At 46.0% G+C, this 24,375-nt stretch overlaps 1 protein-coding gene across 1 annotated transcript in view; it reads left to right on the top strand.

Moving 5' to 3' along the window:
• The first annotated feature begins 4,489 nt into the window (after positions 1 to 4,489).
• The window catches only part of LOC123364443 (vasoactive intestinal polypeptide receptor 1-like), a 39,845-nt gene continuing 19,959 nt past the window's right edge, over positions 4,490 to 24,375 (top strand). Inside the window, exons 1-4 of the mRNA XM_045006591.1 lie at positions 4,490 to 4,541; positions 18,995 to 19,094; positions 21,092 to 21,199; positions 23,605 to 23,714. Coding sequence (XP_044862526.1) covers positions 4,509 to 4,541; positions 18,995 to 19,094; positions 21,092 to 21,199; positions 23,605 to 23,714 — 351 coding nt within the window. The 5' untranslated portion in view covers positions 4,490 to 4,508. The remainder of the gene's footprint in view (positions 4,542 to 18,994; positions 19,095 to 21,091; positions 21,200 to 23,604; positions 23,715 to 24,375) is intronic.

The raw sequence follows: 24,375 nt of genomic DNA, 5'->3' as shown, positions 1-24,375 counted from the left end.
CTTAGTTACAGTCAGTATCAAAGGCAGAACTATGTATTTTTGGCAAGTGCTAGCACAATCACTAAGGGCAGGTATTACATTATTAACCCTACGCTTAGTTCCCCACCTTTGTTGATTAGTGGGTGTATTTGAGGCACCTAGAGAAAAATAGAAAGGACTGGTTGCAGGACAAAAGGTCCCATGGAGGAAGGCAGATAGTATGGTCAAAGTACTGGACCAGGACTCAAGATGTCTGCCACAGCCTTCCTGTGTGACCTTAGGCAGGTTGTTTAGTCTGCTGTGTCTCACTTCCCACTCTGTACTATGGGGATAATGACATTCTGATACATGTTGTCTATTTTTCCCATTTAGACTGTAAGTTCTTTGGGGCAGAGACTGTCTCTGTTTGTACAGCACCTAGCGCAATGGCCAGATTCACGGTTATGTTGATGCAAAGCAGCCATACAGCTGGCTTACGCTGCTATTCATGTTTCTTTCTGTACACCACTTCACAACTCTTCTGATTAACCAAGGCCTCAGGAGGAAGTAACTCTCACTCACCAATTTTACAGGTACGCTAATAGAGAGGTTGCATGGAGTCACTTCAAGGAGAGCTGGGGCTAGACCCCAGGTTTCTAACAGAACAGAGCTGAGTCTCAGTGATTTTGCTCTGCTACCTTTCAGGAAGGATGTGTGAAGTTATGTATTTGTGTAACCCATACTAAAGCAGTGTGGCTAGACCATAGGTGGAGGTTTACTATGGGTCCAATAATGGCTCTCTACTAACAGAGCTGGTTCTTTAGCTCAAAGGGAGGAAGGTCGTGTGTTTACACCCAGAAGCCACAGCCTCTGTTCCTGCAGATGACCAAAACAAAGGTGGTATCACACTTGGCTATGTTTTATCTGTAATTACTAAAGCACACTCTGCTCCCAGAGCCAGGAAGAGAAACCAGGAATCCTGATGTCACCCATGGGAACTGTTAGAGATGACATGCAGTAACTACACCCAGAGAGTCATTAAGGGTATCCTCTAGCCCTTTCTGAGCTTCTTTTCCGTTGCAAAGGCACTGCACAAAAAGAGGATAGTCCCGCAGGTCACGTAGCGGGCTTAGATGAGGTGTTTTCAGCTAAAAGGTTTTTCCCAGCTGGAACAAGGCCTGTGGGTTAAGCAATCAGTTTGGGAGTGAGTCTAATGTGAGATGGTGGAGAAAGACAGAGGCAAGAGAGTTGCACCTGGGAAAAGAGCCGTGGTCATAGAATCATAGAAGATAAGGGTTGGAAGAGACCTCAGGAGGTCACCTAGTCCAACCCACTGCTCAAAGCAGGACCAACCCCAGCTAAATCATCCCAGCCAGGGCTTTGTCAAGTCAGGCCTTAAAAACCTCTAAGGATGGAGATTCCACCACCTCCCTAGGTAACCCATTCCAGTGCTTCACCACCCTCCTAGTGAAATAGTGTTTCCTAATATCCAACCTAGACCTCCCCCACTGCAACTTGAGACCATTGCACCTTGTTCTGTCATCTGCCACGACTGAGAACAGTCTAGATCCATCCTCTTTGGGACCCCCCTTCAGGTAGTTGAAGGTGACTTAGTGGGGCTTTCTACAAGAGGGAGGGAATGACCTGAGTGCTGTTTGTTACCAGCTCTGTGCCAGGAAGAAGGACTTGTGTACATTTCGTAACTAAACAAATCACACAGTCCCTGACTTTGCCTCACTCATTTTTTCCCCAAATGAAAAAGTGACCCGCAAGGCCCATAAAATCTGCTAATATTTGGCAGAGGGGCAATAAAGTACACGTGGCAAAAGTTAGCATCACTTTGGACTGAACTGAAGACCCTGGAATAATAATTGGAGCTATTAGAGTGAATTTCTGTTGCAAAACACTGCATTCAGAAGAGCATTTGGGTGGGATGTTAATATTAGCCTTATGGCATTTTAGTGTTTATTTTTGTTTAATGGGTGGGACACTTTGCTGGAGCTAGTGTTTTGAGGCTGGGAGTGGTGTGCAGGCGACTATGCCTCTGTGCGTCTAGAAGGTGGCAGACCCTGCCTGTGCAGACTCCAAAGGGATCAGACCTTGATCTGATACATGTGTCTTTCCATTAAGCAGCCTCTTTCTTAAAGGTGCACTGTTACACTTAGGTGGAAGTTTGATGCCTTGAGGCATTGCTAATTAGCAGGAGAGCCTTCCAGGTCGAAGCCTGCCCAGCTCCAAAGGCATTAGAAATTGTTTCCACAGAGTGGATGTTTGGTGGTCCCTTCTGAGATGAACCCATGTTTGTACAGTGTCCAGTACAAGGGAAACCTGGTGGCAGTTGGATCCTTTCGCACGTGCTCCAGCAGCAGGGGCCAGCGTCGCCTGGCTGGCTATATGTTTGTGAGAGGCGGCAGTGGAGTAATTGTCACACGCACTGGGGGGTGAGCAGGGGGAGTTCGGAAATCAGCCTTAAAACCCTGGCTTGAGAACATCTCCTGCTTTTTTTTTTTGGCCGAGCTCATTATCTTTGGGGAGGGCGAGGGTCTGACTCAGCCCTTTGACGGAGTGTTGGCCAGACTGTGGGACCTCATACACTGGTGAGCAGGAGTCACTCTGAACGGGCTGGAGGAGATGATTGACTAAGGCTGGATCCCAGGGGTTGCTCCACATACAGCCCTGCAAACCCCTGCCTGGATTCCTCCCTTCCTCTCTTTCTTTTCTTCCCCCATCTCTCCTATTCTTGCACCTTCCTGGGACTCCTCCTTGATTCAGCGCATGGAGATGGCCTGACATAAACCACACCCACTGCCTGACTCCCCTGTGCTCGCTGAGCTGAATGCAAACTCCCCTGGTTTGGAAGGGAGGACAAGGTGCAGTTTGTGCTTCTGTTGTCAGGTAGCTTCCCCCGACACACACACACACACATTTTTTTGGCATTGTGGGAGAGAATCAGGCCTGAAGCTCTATTACTTACGGTAATGACCTTCTGGTACATACAGCAAGGAGGCAACACCCCACTTCCCCCCGCCCCCTGCAGCCCCAGTTTCAACAACAGAGAAGGGCAGCATTTCAGCATCAGCTTATTCACTTTGATGCTGAATTCTGCACTCGCCCATAACACTGTGGATGAGGATAAATGATTAATGACATGCAAATCGACACTGAAGTCAATTTTATCTTAAAGGGCCCCATACAGCGTGTAGCAGAGCATGGCTCAGTGTGCTCATGTGCTGTGCTACACCCAGTCACAGCAATTCCACTGTAGGCTTCTGGGGTGGAGTGGGGCCGAGTGGGGTGTGTGGGGGGGAAATCTTATGAAGGGAGAGGCTAGAGGCATCCTGGGAAGTCCTCAGAGGAGGGAAGTTTTGGGAGCTTAGGATCCTGCAGAAGGGGGAAAGGAGTATCTGGCATGTTGTGGGGAGAGGAGAATTTGGCAGCTGGGTGAGTTTCTCTGGGAGATGTTGGGGCTTAGGGAGGTATTGAGAGGGGCAGGAGGTCATAGGCCCCAGGAAAATGAATAGGATGTGAGAATTTGTGGGCTCAAGGAGCTCTGAGGGATAAAGAGACTGGAGGAGTTGGACTAGGAAGGGTGGAGGAGGATGTAGAGATTCAGGGGGCTTGGGGTAAAGCTGGATCTATGTGGATCCTGCCATATGTTCTACCCAAGCCCCTAAATTGTCCCATAAAAGGAGAAATTCTAGCTCTGCTTTCTGTTCCAGACATTCCAGATCCTGATGGAGCCTGGAAGAACCGTATGGGAAAAACCCAGTTCTGGCTCCTGCACCCCGCAGGGTCCTGCCACAGTGTTTTGCCCCTCTCCTCCAAATCCCACCGGCGAAATAGAAAACAAGGATCACGGTTCCCATTGCTCTGAGACATTCCAGGCATCAGGGCATCTTGTGACAATAGCCTCCCGGATCCCTGGATGGATCCAGCCCTGGGACCCCTGGATGGATCCAGACCTAATCTTCCACATTTCACTGCCTACAAGCTCAGCGACTCCAGCTGCCCCCTGCAGCTCCAGACCCAGAGGCTCCCTCAGCGCCACCACAGCTGGGATCTGGCAGCTGGCTCCCGCCAGACCCTGCACATTTGGGCCACAAACCCAGGCAAGAGGCCATCAGAACAGAGAGCAATGCATTGCTGTGTGAGCCCGGCCCAACACCTCTGGGGCACGGTGGGTCCGGGGCCAGGTTCTTGCAGCGCTGCTGTCTTGATATGTGGGGCGGGGGCGGGGGCTTAAAAGGAGCAGTTCCTTGTTTTTAACGGCCCAAGTCGGGGGCTGGGGGATCAAACCTCGGCAGGATCCAGGAGGATCCAACACACGCCCCCCCCCGCCGCCGCCTCAGGGTAAGGCGAGATTGGCGAGCGGGCGCTCTGGGAGGATTTGGAGCGGGACTCGCCAGGAGCCCTAGGCGCAGGGAAGGACCCTTGGGGAGGGAGCTGCAGCGCGATCCGGAGGAGGCAGGGGCGGGACTTGGGAGGTGGGGACGGGCTGAGCCCCGGCTCCGGCAGCCAGAGCTCAGAGGAGGCGGCAGCGGCTGCTGAAGATGCTAAGTTTCTCCTGGGTGCTTCTCCCGCTGGTGAGTGCCGTGCGCGCTGCGCCCTGCGCTGCGCTGGGGAGGGAGGGACGCAGGGCTGCCGGGCGGGCGGCGCGGTGGTCTCAGAGGCGGGGGCGCTCACATCTGGATGGGGCATTTGGACTCACATCTGGATGGGGCACTTGCGTTCCGGTCTCCGCATCTGATTTTCTCCCACTTGCGCTCACATCTGGATGGGGCACTTTCCCTCTTCCCTACACATCTGGATCTTCCACCTCGCCTGGGGGTCTGGTGGTTGTTGTACAGATATGGTGCCTATTATCCTAAGAGGGGAGGGGGTGGGGGAAAAAAAACAACCTGCCATGCTGGGCATAGGCCGAAAGAGCAGAAGAAAGGAGAGATTCATTTGTCAAATGCTAAAAAAAAAATGACTTTACAAGTTAGAGTTATCCAGTGCTCCACTTCCCCGGGGGTGGGGGGGTGGGAGGGAGAGGGGTTGCATGTGATTTAGGGTTGATAAGGTCTTTGATTAGCTGAATATTGTCCAATCTGTTAAAAAAAACCGGAAAAGTATACAAAGCATCCACATCCCAAGTTCAGGTGGCCTGAAGGGACCCCCGTGGTTTGGGGTCCCTTCAGGCCACCTGAACTTGGACTTTGCAGCAAAGAGAACTTTGCTGCAAACCCAGAATGTAACAGGTGTGTATTTCCTTAGAGAGGTGCAAAGCACGTGCAAGTCCACAGAGCAGCGATGCTGTTTTGCTGAATACCTTGAGTGATATCAAGCACCAAGCTGTGCTATACTATGTCTAAATTCACAGAGGCGTTGGCATCACTTTCTACGTGCCCACACAGTGAGCAGTCACTTGTGCGTTGGATTAGAATCTGTGTTTAGAAACTCTGTTAACAGGACTTGGTTCCCCAGCATTGGTATTAGAATTTCCTGTTTCATGTTAATCATGGCTGCAGTGAATCATTACACATCTGACAGTCATTATCTTATCTTTTCAAAATATTATCACAGACGGTACCGGTCATAACATACTTGTCCCATGGGATTAGACAGGACAGAAATTCCTGCCTGACAACCTGTAGGGACCGCATAGCCTTTGACATCATTTTGTCACTCACACCTGAGCCTCAGACGCATCTGTTAGGAGAGTCAGTGAGTGAAGGATCAGTCATTTTTTTAATGGTTGAGGAGAAACTTTGGATTCTAAATAGGAAATGTGGAAAAAAAAAACCAAATCCACAAGGTGTTTAGAGAAAACAAGGTGCTTAGCACTCCTGCAAGAGAGGGATAGCTCAGTCGTTTGAGCATTGGCCTCTTAAACCCAGGATTGTGAGCTCAGTCCTTGAGAGGGTAAGTTAGGGATGTGGGGCAAAATCAGTACTCGGCCCTGCTAGTGAAGGCAGGAGGCTGGACTCAATGACTTTTCAGGGTTCCTTCCAGCTCTACAAGACAGGAATTTCTCCCTATACTCTAAATTCTCTGCCAGAAGATCTAGTTAGAGTAAAAGAATAATTCCAACAAGGATCCTCTGAACAAATATTTGTCCAGGCATGAAAATAAACCAGAAGCCCCATCATTCAAGATGATGAAAACTTCCTGTGTGACATGGATCACCCTCAATTCCCATCAACTTCAGTAAGAGTTGAGTAGTCGGTACTTCCCAGGAGATGCTTGTCACCTTGCAAAGCCAGGCAATAAGAGAGCTAAAACTATTCTTTATGCACATGACAGTAGCACCTAGACACTCAAGTGAGATTAGGACCCCACATTGTCAAATGCCTGGCAAGAGACATTGTCTGCCCTTGGGGCAGGAGGGGAGACAGAGTTACAAAAAGGGGATTTGACTTGCACAAGGCCACAGACCAGTTGAATGCCTCATCCACAGGGCTACCCAGGCCTCTTTAGCCAAAAAGCCTATTTACCGAGTAAAGTGGAATGAAGGTAATTGTTGTAACCAAGGAGGGGTTGCTACTGAGGCGTAACGATGTCTTAATGAAGCATTTCATGGGAAGTTAGACACACAGCTTCTACTGACTAAGACACTCCCCGCTGGTAGGAGATGCCTAACTCCCTGTATGGCCTCATCCTCCATTCCTTGTGCACCTTAAATTCCTCTCCACAGAGAACTGTGGGTATGCACTGAATACAGGATCAAGCCTTTAATGGCAATGGGTATTACCCATACTGAGAGGGGAAATTGGGCAGTGATTTCCTTTTTAAAGCATCAATGGTAATTAAATGTTTGACCTACTTTGGGATAAATTCAAGTCACTACATTTTCATTTCTTCCTCCAGGTTATAGTTAGAAAATGTCTGTTGTATATATTTACACACAAACTACAGCAATATGTCCATATATGCATGTCTACAAGGTTTATGTGCATATATAGCCACATATCTATGTAAATATATATCTATATATATAGATCTATGCAGTTTAGATACAGGCAGATAACTAGATATAATCTGATACAACCGACAAACATTCAAGCTTTGCTCCAACCTTTAAAAACAGTCTCGAAAAGTTATTGCTTAAATGAAACCTGTAAGGCAGATAGTGAATCAGCTTGTCTTACTCCATAGGTAATCAACTTCAGAAAGAGGAAAAACACATGGAAAATGCCCCCTAGCCTGTCGTGTTCACTCAAAAAAGACTTCTGAAATAATCTAATTAACAGACTGGAGAGAATGACTGGACACGTGGTTACATAGCAGGATTCTGGATCACGTCTGTGTCAGACCTAGCAAGCGACAAAGAGGAATTTTGACGGTAACCCAAAGGGTAGTCAGTAAAAGGTATTTTAAAAAGAGAGACTATGATCAAGATGCTCACTGCCAATGAGACCCAGTAGGCAGAATGGTCTGGATAAGAGAGAACCACACTGGACCTTTACCCATGTTTAGACCCAAATCTTCAGGGTGGAATCCTTCTGCTGCTTTAGAAAGGTTTGGCTAACTTCTTTCTAGGGCTTTCGCCATTGGGATGTTCTACCTTTTGTAATTTCCAAAGCAAGCTGGGGAAAGGTCATATAGTTCAGAGAGCAAAGCAGCTGCAGGTTTGGCTATAACTCCTTATAGCAGCCTTCTGGAATAAGTGCAGGCTCCTGACTCATGCAGCAAATAGTGTACTAAGTAAATACCACCAGCATCATTTATACATGGGCGACTCCATTTAGCACAAACAGTCAAGTCTGTGTTTGTGAGACTGTCTCGGCACCGGAGCTGGTGAAAGAGCAATACTAAACAGACCCAAAAAACAACGCAGGGTCTGTGGCGGGGTAAACAATGCCCCACATGGGCTGGAAAGGGTTAATGAAAAGGGGTGAGCATAATCAGCCTTACCTGCCACACCTGTAATGGGAGTCAGGCCTGTGAAAAGGGAGAGAGCTTGGCTCAGTCCTGGCTGGTTGGGAAGGGCAGCAGATCAGCTGCTTGTGCTTGGGGAGAGAAGCTGGCTTGATCTGATCTGAGCTGAGCTGAGTAGGACTGTGGCTGGTCAGAACTTCCTTGGAGAGAAGGCTGGGCTGGCACTAAACTCTTTGGGTTTATCAGGGACCTAGTGACGGTGTTAAGACAGGCCAAGGTATGGAATGCCCCACCTGAGGAGAAGGCTGGGGTTTGAGAGCTCATAGACTCATAGACTTTAAGGTCAGAAGGGACCATTATGATCATCTAGTCTGACCTCCTGCACAATGCAGGCCACAGAATCCCACCCATCCACTTCTATAACAAACCCCTAGCCTATGTCTGAGTTATCGAAGTCCTCAAATTGCGGTTTGAAGACCTCAAGCTGCAGAGAATCCTCCAGAAGGTGACCCGTGCCCCATGCTGCAGAGGAAAGCAAAAAACCTCCAGGGCCTCTGCCAATCTGCCCTGGAGGAAAATTCCTTCCCGACCCCAAATATGGCGATCAGTTAAACCCTGAGCATGTGGGCAAGACTCACCAGCCAGCACCCAGGAAAGAATTCTCTGTAGTAACTCAGATCCCAACCCATCTAACATCCCATCACAGACCACTGGGCATACTTACCTGCTGATAATCAAAGATCAATTGCCAAATTAATTGCCAAAATTAGGCTATCCCATCATACCATCCCCTCCATAAATTTATCAAGCTTAGTCTTTAAGCCAGATATGTCTTTTGCCCCCACTACTCCCCTTGGAAGGCTGTTCCAGATCTTCACTCCTCTAATGGTTAGAAACCTTCATCTAATTTCAAGTCTAAACTTCCTAGTGTCCAGTTTATATCCATTTGTTCTCGTGTCCACATTGGTACTAAGCTTAAATAATTCCTCTCCCTCCCTAATATTAATCCCTCTGATATATTTATAAAGAGCAATCATATCCCCCCTCAACCTTCTTTTGGTTAGGCTAAACAAGCCAAGCTCTTTCAGTCTCCTTTCATAAGACAGGTTTTCCATTCCTCGGATCATCCTAGTAGCCCGTCTCTGAACCTGTTCCAGTTTGAATTCATCCTTCTTAAACATGGGAGACCAGAACTGCACACAGTATTCCAGATGAAGTCTCACCAGTGCCTTATATAACGGTACTAACACCTCCTTATCCTTGCTGGAAATACCTCACCTGATGCATCCTAAAACCACATTAGCTTTTTTAACGGCCATATCACATTGGCAGCTCATAGTCATCCTGTGAACCAATACTCCGAGGTCCTTCTCCTCCTCTGTTACTTCCAACTGATGCGTCCCCAATTTATAACTAAAATTCTTGTTATTAATCCCTAAATGCATGACCTTGCACTTTTCACTATTAAATTTCATCCTATTACTATTACTCCAGTTTACAAGGACATCCAGATCTTCCTGTATGATATCCTGGTCCTTCTCTGTGTTAGCAATACCTCCCAGCTTTGTGTCATCCGCAAACTTTATTAGCACATTCCTGCTTTTTGTGCCAAGGTCAGTAATAAAAAAGTTAAATAAAATTGGTCCCAAAACTGATCCCTGAGGAGCTCCACTAGTAACCTCCTTCCAGCCTGACAGTTCACCTTTCAGTATGACTCGTTGTAGTCTCCCCTTTAACCAGTTCCTTATCCACCTTTCAATTTTCATATTTATCCCCATCTTTTCCAATTTAACTAATAATTCCCCATGTGGAACCGTGTCAAATGCCTTACTGAAATCGAGGTAAATTAGATCCACTGCATTTCCTTTGTCTAAAAAATCTGTTACTTTCTCAAAGAAGGAGATCAGGTTGGTTTGGCACGATCTACCTTTTGTGAAACCATGTTGTATTTTGTCCCAATTACCATTGACCTCAATGTCCTTAACTACTTTCTCCTTCAAAATTTTTTCCAAGACCTTACATACTACAGATGTCAAACTAACAGGCCTATAGTTACTCGGATCCCTTTTTTTTTCCTTTCTTAAAAATAGGAACTATGTTAGCAATTCTCCAGTCGTACGGGTACAACCCCTGAGTTTACCGATTCATTAAAAATTCTTGCTAATGGGCTTGCAATTTCATGTGCCAGTTCCTTTAATATTCTTGGATGAAGATTATCTGGGCCCTCCGATTTAGTCCCATTAAGCTGTTCGAGTTTGGCTTCTACCTCGGATGTGGTAATATCTACCTCCATATCCTCATTCCCATTTGTCATCCTTCCATTATCCCTAAGGTCCTCATTAGCCTTATTAAAGACCGAGGCAAAGTATTTATTTAGATATTGGGCCATGCCTAGATTATCTTTAACCTCCACTCCATCCTCAGTGTTTAGCGGTCCCACTTCTTTCTTTGTTTTCTTCTTATTTATATGGCTATAGAACCTTTTACTATTGGTTTTAATTCCCTTTGCAAGGTCCAACTCTACATGGCTTTTAGCCTTTCTCACTTCATCCCTACATGAGCCCAGAGGGAGTGCAGCTGCATGAATAACATCAGAGGGGCTGAGAACTAAGCCCAGCAGGGCCAAAGACCCACTGTGCCTTTGGACTCTACTACCCTGGGGAGGGGAGGTTGAACTTTCACAAAGGCCTGGCCAGAGGGCTGAGCCATAAGCCACTAAAGGGAGGCTGGAAACTCTGTTGAGAAAACTGCAGCACAGTGTCCTGCCATGAGCAGGGCCTCCCTGGGGGAGGCAAGAGGGGCAATTTGCCCCAGGCCCCGCGAGCCCTGGCCCGGCGGCGGTCCAGGTCTTTGGCGGCATTTTGGTGGCGGGGGGCCCTTCAATGGCGCCGAAGACACGGAGGGACCCCCCGCTGCCGAAATGCTGCCAAAGACCCGGACCGCTGCCGGGTGAGTACAAGCGCCGCAGCTCCCCTGCTTTGCCCCAGGCCCCCTGAATCCTCTGGGCGGCCCTGGCCATGGGGATATGCACAGGGTGGTGACCTGCTGACAGGGCCCAACTTTAGGCCCTATCAGACAGACCTCTAGATGGCAGCACAGAGGCTATATGATGTTTTCATATGAGTGTAATCAGTTAAGGTGGGCTATTGTCAGCAGGATTAAAAAGAATGCCTTTTGTATTGAGAATCAGGATGACCCATTTCCAACAATTGACAAGAAGGTGTGAGTAACAGTAGAGGGAATAGTTCTACAAGACCCATCCACTCCCAGTCTTTATTCAAGCCTAATTTAATGGTGTCTAGTTTGCAAACCGATTCCAATTCAGCAGTTTCTCCTTGGAGTCTGTTTCTGAAGTTTTTTTGTTGTAGTATTGCCACTTTTAGGTCTTTAATTGAGTGGCCAGGGAGGTTGAAGCGTTCTCCGACTGGTTTTTGAATATTATAATTCTTGACGTCTGATTTGTGTCAATTTATTCTTCTGTGTAGAGACTGTCTTGTCTGGCCAATGTACATGGCAGAGGGGCATTGCTGGCACATGATGGTATATATCACATTAGTAGATGTGCAGGTGAACGAGCCTCTGATAGTGTGGCTGATGTGATTAGGTCCTATGATGGTGTCCCCTGAATAAATATGTGGACAGAGTTGGCAACGGGCTTTGTTGCAAGGATAGGTTAGAGGTTAGACTAGATCATCATAATGGTTCCTTCTGGCCTTACAGCCTATGAACTTATCTGACGAAGGTGGCCCTTTTTTCTGCTTATGAATAATGTCCAGCCAGACTTGGTTACAAATTTATTCAGAACACTTTGGGTTATGCTGGCAAAAGGGCCTGGTGAAGTCAGCTGCCCAGTTTGAGACACTGTACAGGGGCTTGACTTTCTGAGGATAGATAGAATTTATCCCAGCCCGGGGTTCACAGCCCGGCTTTTTTCAAAATGTATTAAGAATTTTTAATGGCCACATATTGTCAGGACCGCTGTGGTATGGCTCGTCTGAAGACGCATTTTTGGGATCATAGCAGTCCTTGGGGCATTATGTTTGGCTGGGCTGTGAGGGTAGTTGCCAGCTGAGTAGGTAATGCCTTCTGAAGTAGGCAGGTGTTTCTTGGCGGCCTCCCATCCAGGCACTTGCCAGACTTGGCATTGCTCAGTTGATGAGACCTGAAAGGAACCCCAACCCAAGGTGATACAGCTTGTGATGTTACTCTTCTGTTACAGACAAGCTGGCATTTCTCAAAGCAAATAAAATAGAGTATCACGTCCTTTCCTGTTTGCACAATGCTGGAGTTTCCAGTGCTGTAAGCATTTTGATGTTAAGAATATGACAGATTTACAAGGCCAGACCCTAGTTCTTGAAGATTCTAACTTAGGATTTTCTATCACACTCATTCCTATTGAAGGTAGACAGCCTCTGTTCGGTGCTGAGTTTTCTGAAGGAAGATGGAAGGATGACCCAGTGGTTAGGGCAGTAACCTAGGACTTAAGGTCTCTGCATTCAAGTCCCTGTTCTGACACAGGCTGCCTGTGTGACCCGGGCAAATCACTTAGGGGTAGATATTCAAAAGCTCACATGATACTTAGGTGCTTCACTCCCATTAGGTTTCAGAGCTAGATGCCTTTGCAAATCTGCCCCTTAGTTGCTCTGTGCCTCAGTTCCCCATCCATAAAATAGGACACGGGTACTGTGAGGATAAATACGGCAAAGGTTCTAAGGCTTCAGAAACAATGATAGCAGGGGCCATGTAAGTACCTTAGATGGTTTCAGACCACTGTGAATTGAAGACATGCAGCAGCTTGCAGTCTGAAGCCCTAAATTGTTACTGTTCATCATTTAAGATGAATAACCAAGTATTGTGTAAAGTACAAGTGAGAGACAGTCAGCAACAGCAGACAATGTTCTAGCCAGAAAGGTTTTCTGAGTGCAAAATAAGTTACCTTTTTTTTTAAAGCCCGAGGAAGGCCAACAGATTTAACATCATCACAAGTTGTATTTCTAAGGGAAACTTCCCTCTCTTCTTGTATAACCATGTTTGCTTTCAGGAAGGCTACCCACTCGGTAGCGTACAGCTCCAACATCATTTTTGTTTCTTGCTAGACAGGCCTTAGGTAGGGCTGCTGTTGGACTTGTGCTGATTTGCAAGCTCTGACGAGTCACCATGATATTTAACATATGGGATGGTCTGTGTCAAAGGCCACTAGGCGTCTTGACAAAAAGAGACATTTAGTCATTTACTTCTGAAATGGGAGCTTAGAACAAGAAACACCTTGTTAAAATTTTGATGTTCTAATTGCTCATAATCTTAGCATGATTGATCTTAGTCAACAGTTAGACTGGAGGCTCCTAGGAGAAATCTTAGACACAGAAAGAATTTGGGATGGAGAAGCACAAGGTGACATTATTCCTGGTAAGACTGCACTGAGCTATCCTAGCATAGTGCTTGGACACTGTTGTTTTGGAGACGCTTTCTTTGAAATGAAATGTACAGCTATTAAAGAATTCCTAGGATTTCTTTTTGCAAGAGAAAGGACATTAACACGAAAGCAGGCGGAATATTTTTTTCAATGGAAAATGGGGGTTTCAATCCCTCTGTATTTGTTTTATTTATTGTAAAAAGTGTCTGCTTTCCATGGAAATCTTTGGCTTTTTACTGAAAAACACAAACACCTGAAAACCAAAAAGTTTTTGACTAAACTCCATCAGTCAAAAATTTTTGGCTGAAAACCAAAAATGTAAATTCAGAGATATCAAAACATTTTGTTTTCACTTTTGCTGTCAAAACAAAATGTTTTGATGTTCCTGAATTTAAATGTTTCACTGCAGCTCCATTTGACATTAACCCACATCCTCCTGAGAAGCTGCTGCGGCGCCTTCTAAGCATTGTCATTCAAGAGCATCATACCTCAATTTTTCCTCTATAGGCTGGATTTACCAGCCTAAATACATCTCCCATGATGCACTTGTGACGGTCTCCTCAGGGAGCCCATAAACGTAAGCCACTATGTTACCTCTCAGTTCTGCAACAGAGAGCTGTGCTGGAGCTTAAATTGTCTGATAGCTCCCTGCCACACCAGGCTGTCTCCCTGACAGCAAACTCCAGGAGTATCTGCCAGGCTAATCCTTGCCTTGCAGGTAACATTCACTGTTCCCAAGTTACCCAGAGGCATCTCTCTGCAGTGTCCTGTCTGTCACACTGGCCACTCCCAGAAATTCTGAGTCTGCTGTCTCCAACGAGACAGAATGCACCCCAGTCTTTAGTTTAGCTGAGGACCCACACGTCACTTTAATGTACAGCACTGAGGGAGGTTTATAATAGAACGAGAATCAGCTTATTACTAAGGAACAGAAACTTAAGTGATATTAAGCAGAGATGATAGAAACAGACAATGGTTGGAAATAAAACAAACTCAAACACACTTTCTAGTGTCTGAAATTTAACAGATTATAATCCTGGTTTTAGGCAATTTCTCACCTGCAGCATCCTCAACCCACATGGTTGAGGGATCCACCTTTCACAGATTCCAAGAACGCTGGCCCATTTTGTCCATTCAGTGATGGATAGCTAAGGGTTCTCTCCCCTTTTTTCCTATAGTCCAGGGGAGATATAGTCTGGCCAGGGATACTCACCCACAGGGGAAAATGAGAGGCTGACGCACCCAAAGTACAACTCCCATGAGGTATCACAGCAGCACATGAGGTCTCAGTCTAATACTGAACCAGCCTTGAATCAAAATATTCTGACTTCATTTAACAATCCAAAATATTTCAATTTGGGTCAAACTGACATGAAATATTGTTTTGATGTTCTTGACAAAATCTGGTTTCTGTGCAGAAGCTTTGGATGTTTTAGTTTTTTGATGAACATTTGAATTTGTTTGTGGAAATTTTTTGATGAAACTGAATATTTTTATATTGTTTTGTAGAATTTTTCGGCAGATAAACCCCCCATTTTCCTACCAGCTCTGGTTAACACTTGTGTACGGGCCAAACTCCTAGCAATGAAGACCAATGAAGACAGATGCTAGTGGCCAAGGGGCCACAACTTTTCTTAAAATAACTGAACAAGATAACCCTGAAGGTGACCTGTTCTGGTAGCAGTGGAATGGGATAAGGGAAAGGAGAAGCAACAGCAGCCTGGAACATAATCAGGTTTCCACCTTTGGTAGGGATAACATCGTGGCAGCTGCCTTAGAATACCATGCATGAATTGGATAGATTCTCAAATATAGAGCATCTTAATTCTCAAAGACCCAAAGAGACCCACCTAATCCTGAGGATAGACTTGCATTATACCAGAGCTGAGAGAGACCTGTGCAAGCTACTGCACTGGGGAAATCATTGAGCCACTGAGTTTAGAATTCCAGCAGGTCAAGCCCCATCAGTATGATAAGGCAGGTTTAAGCTGCATCGACAGGAAAGGGGAATCTCTCTTGCAGGAAGTGGATCAGGTACGGCCTTTCTTATGTTCTTATGTTCTTAAGTGCTAAAATGCCCAGCAAACCCACCTGATCTCAGATTAATGCTCAGAGTAGGGTGACCGGATGTCCCGATTTTATAGGGACAGTCCCGATATTTGGGGCTTTGTCTTATAGAGGCACCAATTACCGGCCCCCCAATCTCCTGTCCTGATTTTTCACACTTGCTAGCTGGTCACCCTAGCTCAGAGCAATAGGAATGGGGGGTGGGGGAGGGGTACTGGCAATGCGGTCATATATGACACACACAACTCCACTTACATCCAGATGGAACAAAGTAATTTGGGTCCTATAGTGTTCATGGTCTGCTCATCAGTACAGGGACTGTTTCTTTTACCTCCATGCAAGCTTTTGGTGCCATAAACATTAAATGCTAAGGACCTGGTTCACTCTTATGCTGAACAGTACCATATTTTGCAAGTAGTCCCATTCCCATTAGTGGGACCATTTTCAGAATTAGGTTCTACTCGGTGTAAGGGGGACAGACGCTAGCCCTATATAATGACAACACTGGCTGCCAACTGGTTTCACTTTGTGATATGTCAGAGAAAGGATTCTCTATGCTAAATAAATTGCATTGCACCAGATTGTATGCCTATGATTTTTGAACACCCAGCGTAAAAATATCCCAACTATAAACAGTTTCCCATTGTCAACAACCAGTTACAAACACTTCAGGAGCTGAAGAAACACCCTATTTCCAGCCAAAGCACTGAATGGTGGTTGTTTTTTTTAAATGTAAATTGCAATTGATTTTCATAGTAATCATTTTATTACTGCTTCTGAAGTTGTTTATTGTGCCAGCTCAGTGCAACGCACAATATATTTGAAAATGTAAAAAATTAAAGAAGCATTGTGTTGAATTCTGAATAATAGCAATTCAGAAGTGTGTTCCTAATGTACAAAAATGAGAGATGCTATTTTAGGAGGTGATCATGCTGATTTAAAAAAATATATTTAAGGTTACCCATTGTCAAAGCATAATGGGTGAAAATTAACCATTGCTTACAGCGTGTCTTCATTTTTTTTTCACATTAACTCTTTAATTCTCTTTCCATTCTAATATCAGGGCATGTGAGCCATCGCAGATGCCACACATTTAAAAGGCACACGGTCCTCTAAAACCCCAAATTTAGGTGTTCTTGCAAAGGATTTTTCAAGATGAAGGCTTGTCCTTTTTTCTAGGTGGATATTATTGTGCAGTTTTAACTGTTTATGTGGGCAGTAAAGTTTCCATTCAGGCTAAGAACAGAATCCTGATTTCCCATTAAATTGTGTTGTTTATTGACAGCATTCCATAAGCCTATAATTCAACTGCCTGTGACTGAAAAAAGAAACCCGGTGTAGTGGTACTGTCAGGATTGGTACAATAAAAGACAAGACTGTACTGTACTCTCAAAGTCTTTGGGGGCTTAGGGTGGCTTACAGTGTTCTTCAGAAATGTCTCAGTACATCTACAGTCTATCACTTAGATGAAATCAGTATTTTCAGTGCTTCTGGGTGGGTTTTAAATAGGCCAGCTTGCAAAAGGCCAAATCGTGTTGCCTTATTCACTCATATGGTCCCAGTGGCTTCAGCTGAATGAAACTTTTGGTGCTGTCAATACACAGCACTCAGACACTCTGGTTCCAATACTCACTTGTTTTACGCTGTGTAACGCCACTGAGTTCCGTGGAGTGTCTCCTGTTTCATACCAGTGAAAGAGAGGGGGAGAATCAGGCCCTTTGGTTGGTGGAGACAATTTGAAAATCCGAATAGGATCAAATTAAATTGAGCACACAAAGATTTGTTTCAGCACCACCATCTGTCTCCCCTTTCCTTCCTGGCCTCCTCAGGCTCTGCTGTAAATAAAAGAGGTGTAGGAAGGCCTAGTGGCTAAGGTAAGAGTGTGGGACTCCGAAGTTCTTGGTTCAGCGCCTGGCTCTCCCACAGATTTCCTATGTGACCTGGGGCAATCACTTAGTCTGTTTTATGCCTCAGTTCCCTCTCTGTGAAATGGGAGGAGTACCTCAGGTGGGGGGGGGCACCCATCCTGAATTGGGGGGAACAGTCCCGAAATGCAGTGTTCAAGTCCCTGAATGACTCCGGGACAGCATTTGTCCCGAATTTCTTGCTCCGTGGCTCTGTCCCTACCCCAGGCTTAGGGGCAGCACCAGTCTCTTCCCAGTGGTGGTGGTGGGGTGGGGACTGAGGTGGGCATTAGCCACCCCTCACTCTGAGGCTCCACCCCCTACTCTTTCTCTCCCCCCCGCCGTGGACCCACCCCCTGGCCAGGCCGGAAGCTGCAGCTGGGAGTAGTAAGAGCTGCCCAGGGAGTCCAGGCCGCTGTGTCCCCACCCTGCCCTGTGTGACATGCCCTGGAGGGTGGGGACACAGGCAGGGGCTTGCTCTGCCCTCTGCAGGGGGCTAGGGCTCGGGGGGGCGGGGGGGGAAAGAGGAAGAGCAGGAGGAGGAGCCACGGGGGGGGGCAGGGCTCCTGCATATCTCCTGCTTTTGCCTTTTGAAAAGGGGGTCACCCTAACCTCAGGGTGTTGTGAGGATAAAAATCCACAAATGATTGTGAACTGACATCACCACGGTGAGGGCCATCTAGATCGAGCCATGGCCAAGAATGCCACTTGGTTTCACTGTTCTTAACTATGATTTCACCTCTTTCAGCTTAGTGGGAGAACTTCAATGTTCTGAGTGTATGGACGCCCCTCATTTTTCCTGATGTATACGCTGACATCATGTTTTTAAATATCTGGAGATTTTTCACTGCGTCCCCCTAAGTCTCTCGCTGACTGTAGTGGGAGTGCGGGGGGGTCCCCAGGGAAGGCAGGGTCACACCTGTTTGTTATATTAATGTAAAATGTATATCAGAATTCAGACCACAATGAAAACCTCTTCTGCTACTTTACTTCCCGCTGCCCATCGTCTGTGTCAGTAGCACCATGGCCGTTAATACAAACACATGCGCTCAGACCCCCTGACTTCACACCCTGGCTCCTCCTGGCTGGAACTGCTATTGTGGATCATTTGTCTTGTGCTGGCCCCGATTGAGATTGGGATCCCGTTGCACTGGGCATTGCACAAACGCCGGGCAGAAGGACAGTCACTGCCCCAAAGCACTGACAGTCTAATTTCATAGGCACCCACTCTGTGGGTGCTTCGGGGCTGGAGAACCCACGGAAAAAAATAGTGGGTGCTTAGCACCCACCGGAGGGCCCCGCCAATCAGCTCCTTTCCCACCCCAGCGCCTCCTGCCCGCCACTGAACAGCTGTTTTAGGCATCGACAGACCTGAGTTACATAGTGCTCAATATCCTCCTTCATCTGGGGCCAACAGAAATGGTCTCTAGCAAGGTGAATAACTCAGCACCTAAGAGGCCCACATGTTCATGAACAGCTGTTCAGCAGCGGGCAGGAGGTGGGGGAGAAATGGAGGTAGGAAGAGGTGGAGCGAGGGCAGGGTGCACTCAGGGGAGGGGCGAGAAGAGGTGGGGTGGGGGCAGAGCAGAGGCAGGGCTTTGGGGGAAGGGGTGCAGTGGGAGCAGGGCCTGGGGCGGAGCCGGGGTCGAGCGCCCCCGGGAAATCAGAAATAATTGCATTAAGATCCTTAAGAACACCTATGCGTAGTTACCAATGCGTCAGCAAAGGGGAGAGTTATTCACAATCCAACCTGTTAAATCGCACCCACCATTTCTATCTATGTCTTGCCCAGGTTGCTTCTATCCATCCGGAATGCAAGATATTCCAACAGGTGGTGAAAGACCAGGCTCTATGTTTAGAAAAAAATGAAGCTACTTTACCCAACTTAAAAGGTGAGAGACATAGGCCCTATGCGGCAAAATATGACATGAGCTGTCTTTGTTTGACTTCAGTAGGGCTAGCCACATAAGCAAGGACTGTTCTCTTGAGTAAAGTTTCGGAAGGTTTGGCCTGATTTTTCTCATCACTTGTGCTCTGTAAAGAACTTGCATCTTGCAGCATCTCTTATTTCTTTTTGATTGTAGTGGTGTTTTATGTTGATAATACACTTTATTTGTGCATTGCTTACATTCATAGCCAGTATTATAACCTTAGGTGGGGCACATCCTCTGCGGGGGTAATTTATCACATGACCATTGGCTTCAGTGGAGCTATGACAATTTATGCGAGTTGTGCTATCCTCACATCACCCCTGTAAGTAGGCAATTGCTATTATTCCCATTTTACAGAATGAAACTGAGGCACAGAAAGTCTGACTAGTCCAGGGTCTCACAGGAAGTCTGTGATAGAGCAGGGAAGTGAACTGAACCTGAGGTATTAACCTGAAACTTAAAAGACCTGAGTTCAGTTCCCTGCTCTGTCATGACTTCCTGTGAGACTCTGGGCTTATGATTTAGTCTTTCTGTGCCTCAGTTTCCTACCTGTAAAATGGGAATACTAGTATTTTCCTACCTTACAGATGTGATGTGAGGATAAACCCATTAGCAATTTTTCTTGATGCCCAGTTTTGTTTTACTGACTAAAAGAGCTCCTTTTTCAAGATGACTGTACAATTTTAGGATTGCATTTGCTTGACTCTTACCTCCACTTTCTCAAGAAAAGAAAAGATACAGATGAGCTGGAAAATGTATATGTGAGAGACTGTGTCCATGACTGTAAAACAGAGATACAACGTCCCCCTAAATTTGTGGAATTACATGGGATTTAGCACAACCACGTGTCATGCTGCCTGGAGTGGCTCATAACTGAGAGTGCCAACCTTATAGTGGACTGCTAAGAAGCAGGACAGAGATCCCAAATTGGTTGTGTATTCTATAATTAGATTTCACCCGTAGCAAGCATGAACTCCTAAAAGACTAATACAGTCTTACCATGGAGTCACAGACAGTCCCCTTAGCAAGCTGGACTTAGTGATAGATGGTTGCTATACACCAAAGATCACAAAATATTCAAGTTATTCCAAGTCCCGAAGGACCAGTCACTTGCCCCAGATCAATTTGTACCTTCTCTCTCACACCAAAGACAATACTTGCAGCCAATTCTATAGTAAACTATCTAAGGATTTATTAACTAAGAAAAGAAATGAGAGAGTTATTACACGGTTAAAGCAGGCAAGCATAGATACAAAATTGAGGTACACTCTATGGTTTTACAAGGTGACAGAGTTGCAGGAATCTGTCAGCTCCAAATGTCTTTCAGTTTAGTAGCTCTCACAGGAGAGTCCAGACAGCAAAAGAAATACAAAAAAAATTCTTGTCAGGGATTTTTATTTCCTTCTTCCAGAATTCAAGCTGATGGGATGAGCCCTTTTGCACACAGTCTCTTCATGGGTACAAGGGGGTAATTAACACAGTCTGTGTATTGTGATGGCCCACAATGGCCCATAGAGTTTTGATAGGCCTTCTTGTTGTGCAGGAGATGGTCCTTCCTGACGGGATTCACAGTTTCAGAGCAAACCGTTTTTTTAGTTACATGCAAAAATGTAAATATTTCCTTATAGCAGGTGACAAGGAAAGTATAAGTGAGATTAATGCATACAGCAATTTACAAGCATTTCATAAAGTCTGAAGGCTAAAGACATTATTGTTAGAAGCCCAATACCCATCTCAACCAGTGACTAACGCACCTAAAGCCTTGGCAAGAGATGGCACCTGGTCTGCCAGCGTCACACCATGCCATTGTGAATCTGGGCTAAGTAAGAACTGCAGCTGAGTCTTGCACTTGGTCCTCTGATCAAGACATGGGCAATCTTTCGGTAAGCGATTGCAAGACTTCTCAAATGCCTCATTCTGCAGGCGTCTCTTTCATTTCAGACTCTTTTTCTTTCCAGGATGCCCAGGGGATTGGGATGGCCTGAGTTGCTGGCCCAAAGCCACTTTTGGAGAAGTGGTACAAGTTGCATGCCCGGGTTTCTTTGAAGAAATCACCAACATACAGGGCAAGAATGCTTTTTTCCCTATTATTAAGGTTCCTAGCCATTTAAAACTATGCATAAGGGCTAAGATACGTAAACAATCAACATTCAAGTTCTGGGGCCCAGGGCTGGAGCAAGTGAGGGGGACCCGGCACCAGAACTGTGGCCCTGCCCCCTACCTTTGCCTGTGGCCCTGCCCTTGTGCCACCCATGGCCCTGCCCCATTCCACCCATTCCCCTGCAGACCCTTTCCAGTTCTGCCCATGGCCCCGTCCCCGTTCCACCCCCTCCCCCTGCAACCCTGCCCCACATTCGCTCCTTTCCATGCCCCTCCCCACCTACTGTGGCACTGAGACTTGAGAAGCTCTGCTTCTGGGCTGTGGCGGGGGGAGATTTTTCTGGGGGCCCCAAATTGGCTGGGGCCCATGGGCCCAGGCGCCATTGGCATATGCAGTAATCCGCCACTGCTATCAGGGCATAAAGTTACTGGTGCCAGGAAGAATTCTTTTTCAGGGTTACAAACATTCATTAGGTAATTTTTGGGGGTGGGGGGTTCTCTAATGTATCCTACATGCACCAATGTCCATGACCAGATAATGGACTGGATAAACCATTGATCTCCTTCAGTACACAAATACCTCCACCTGGACAGCTCTACCTTCACAATCCCTTCGCCCACTCTGATCCTGTCTGATCAGAGCCATTTGTAAAGAGATGGAGAAAAGTCAGCAAAGACTGATTTTTTGCAATCATCTTGGGAATGCACTACTACTTGCAAGGGTATTGAAAGTAGTAGAGACGACATGCACAAATACAAAGGACATATTTGGCTCTTATGCACAGTAGCTTAGAAAAAAGAAAATTTAGCAGCCCAAAATTTGGAAGACAGAAGCACTTCCCAGCATGAATATGCTATAGATTAGAATTGCATTTGAAAAGGTTGTGTTTGAATTTGATGTGGAAAATAAAAGGCCCTTTTAAAATAATCCCATGCCCAATTGTGCAGTCTGAAAGTTGATAACGTTATAATTAAACTGGTGGAAGCTAAGAATTTGTGTTCTATGGGAAATTCTGACCTTTCGGATTTAATTTTTGTTCCACATTGGAATAAAAAAAAAGAGTTATTGAAATTTCTCACAAAACTAATTTTTTGGGGAAAAAAATAGTGTCGGGTCATTTGAAATGTTCCATTTTGATAAAATTGAAATGTTTCGTTCACAGTTTGACTTGTTATATTTGCTATTATCATTAATCACTTCAAATAAAGAATTCAAAATGAAAAGTCATTTTGAAACGAAAAATTGAAATGGTCCATTCCAAGAAGACTGAAATGCCTCTTTTCGATGGGTTTTTTTCCCCGTAAAAGAAATTTCATCAAAATTGACAAATTCCTGCAGCATGTATCCATGTGGATGAAATGGCGTTTTTCAACAGTGAAACGTTCATTGAAAAAATGTTGGCCAGCTCTGGCAGTAATCCAGCTCACCATTTAAAAGCAAAAGCCCAATGCTGTGACAATCAGTGGGGAGTATCTTGCTAACATAGTGGTCTCATTTGTCTGACTGGAAGGATGGGAGCCCAAATGTCAGAGCCCAGATAACTTTGTCTATCCTACTGCAATTGAGAGGATGGATGGTTTTGCAGTGGGGTCCTTTGAGCCAGGATTCCTGGTTTTTATTCCCGATTTTGTTGCAGATCCTCGGTGACCTTGGGCAAGCTACTGATGACTGCTAACATACTCCTCTTCAAACTGAACTACATTAAATGTGAACTAGGAACCGTTTAGTTTGTGCCCACGACATCCGTGTGGAGGAGTTATAGTGTAGCACTTTGGTGCACCCAGTTATTCACACCCAGGGCAGTGTAGACATAGCCTCAATTTCTTCATCTGTAAAATGAGGATAATACTACCCTACCTTCCTGAAGTGCTGAGAGGCTTAAGTCTTTCAGGCTTGGAAGTGATCAGAAATGATATGTGCTTTGGGATCCTTGGGTAAAAGATATTACAGAACTTCAGAGTATTGTTATTAATGCTATAAAGTGGGTATACAGTGCTGTTGTAGCCGTGTTGGTCCCACCTTGTGTGTCTAATCAACTGAGTAGTCATATGTCTCAAGACCCAAACTGGTCCTTAAAGGCACGATTTGGATGCATGACTTAGGTGACGCTCACGGTATGCAATTCCTATATAAACCTGGAAGCTGCTTTGTTACTTTCCCGTTCATTTGAATATTTGTCTCAGCCTTTCACAAGGTAGATAGCGAAAGTAGCTCTAATTCTGTATAGCCAATCTTGCGAAAAGCCGTTGGCACATCCAGAAGTATCGATAAGTAATATAATAGATCTGAGGATTTGGGCACTAAGGATAAGCTGTTTCTTGTCAGTGCTAAACAACATGGGTCATTTGCTGATGTGTTTCACTGTTTCAGGTTTTCTGCAAAGAAACTGTACACAAGAGGCATATTGGTCAGAACCGTACCCACCATACTCTATTGCCTGCGGATTTGATGAAGGTTCCAGTAAAGGCCCTGAAGATCAGGTCAGTATGGGGGTGGAGATGCACCTAGTAGGAGCAAACCCAGAACGGACCCCATGAAAACATCCCGAGGAATGCTGAATATACATAAGCCAGATTCTCTCCTTTGATCTGACCCTACACCACATAAGTGGTGCAAATGGCTGAATATTTGACTGTGCTGTCCAGCTGAGACTTCCCTGGGTGCTGGGGAGGAAGCCACCACAAGGTTGGGGGAGCTGACCCCTCCTCCACCACCCCAACCCAGCCCCAGCATAGGTGGGGGTATCAGGGGCAAGGAGGGGACTAGGGCTAGGGGGTATTGCACTCCGGGGGTCATAGGGCCCCTTGGTCTGAATGACATCAGGGCTGGATCTGACACAATGCAGGGTGGAGAATCGGGGAACCATTTATGGTCCCCTCATCCTGCACTGAATGGATCTTGGCATAGAAGAGTCTGACCTGCTGTGTTCTGCATCTCTCTGGATGGAGAAGATAGCCTGCTGCCTAACCCTTTGCTTCCATGGGGGAACACTGCATACCGTGAAAGGGGAAGAGGCGTCTTCACGGTTCCTTTGAAATTAGGGTTCCAGACACTTGTGTTCAACAGCCTTCTCTGGAGATAGAAAGGATGGTCCAGTGATTAGGGTACATGGGAGACCTAGGCTCAAGTCAGTTCTCTGCC

The sequence above is a fragment of the Mauremys mutica genome, chromosome 2 (assembly GCF_020497125.1).
Source record: "Mauremys mutica isolate MM-2020 ecotype Southern chromosome 2, ASM2049712v1, whole genome shotgun sequence".
In the NCBI taxonomy this organism is placed as follows: domain Eukaryota; kingdom Metazoa; phylum Chordata; order Testudines; family Geoemydidae; genus Mauremys; species Mauremys mutica.
This window is presented reverse-complemented; position numbering and strand designations above follow the sequence as displayed.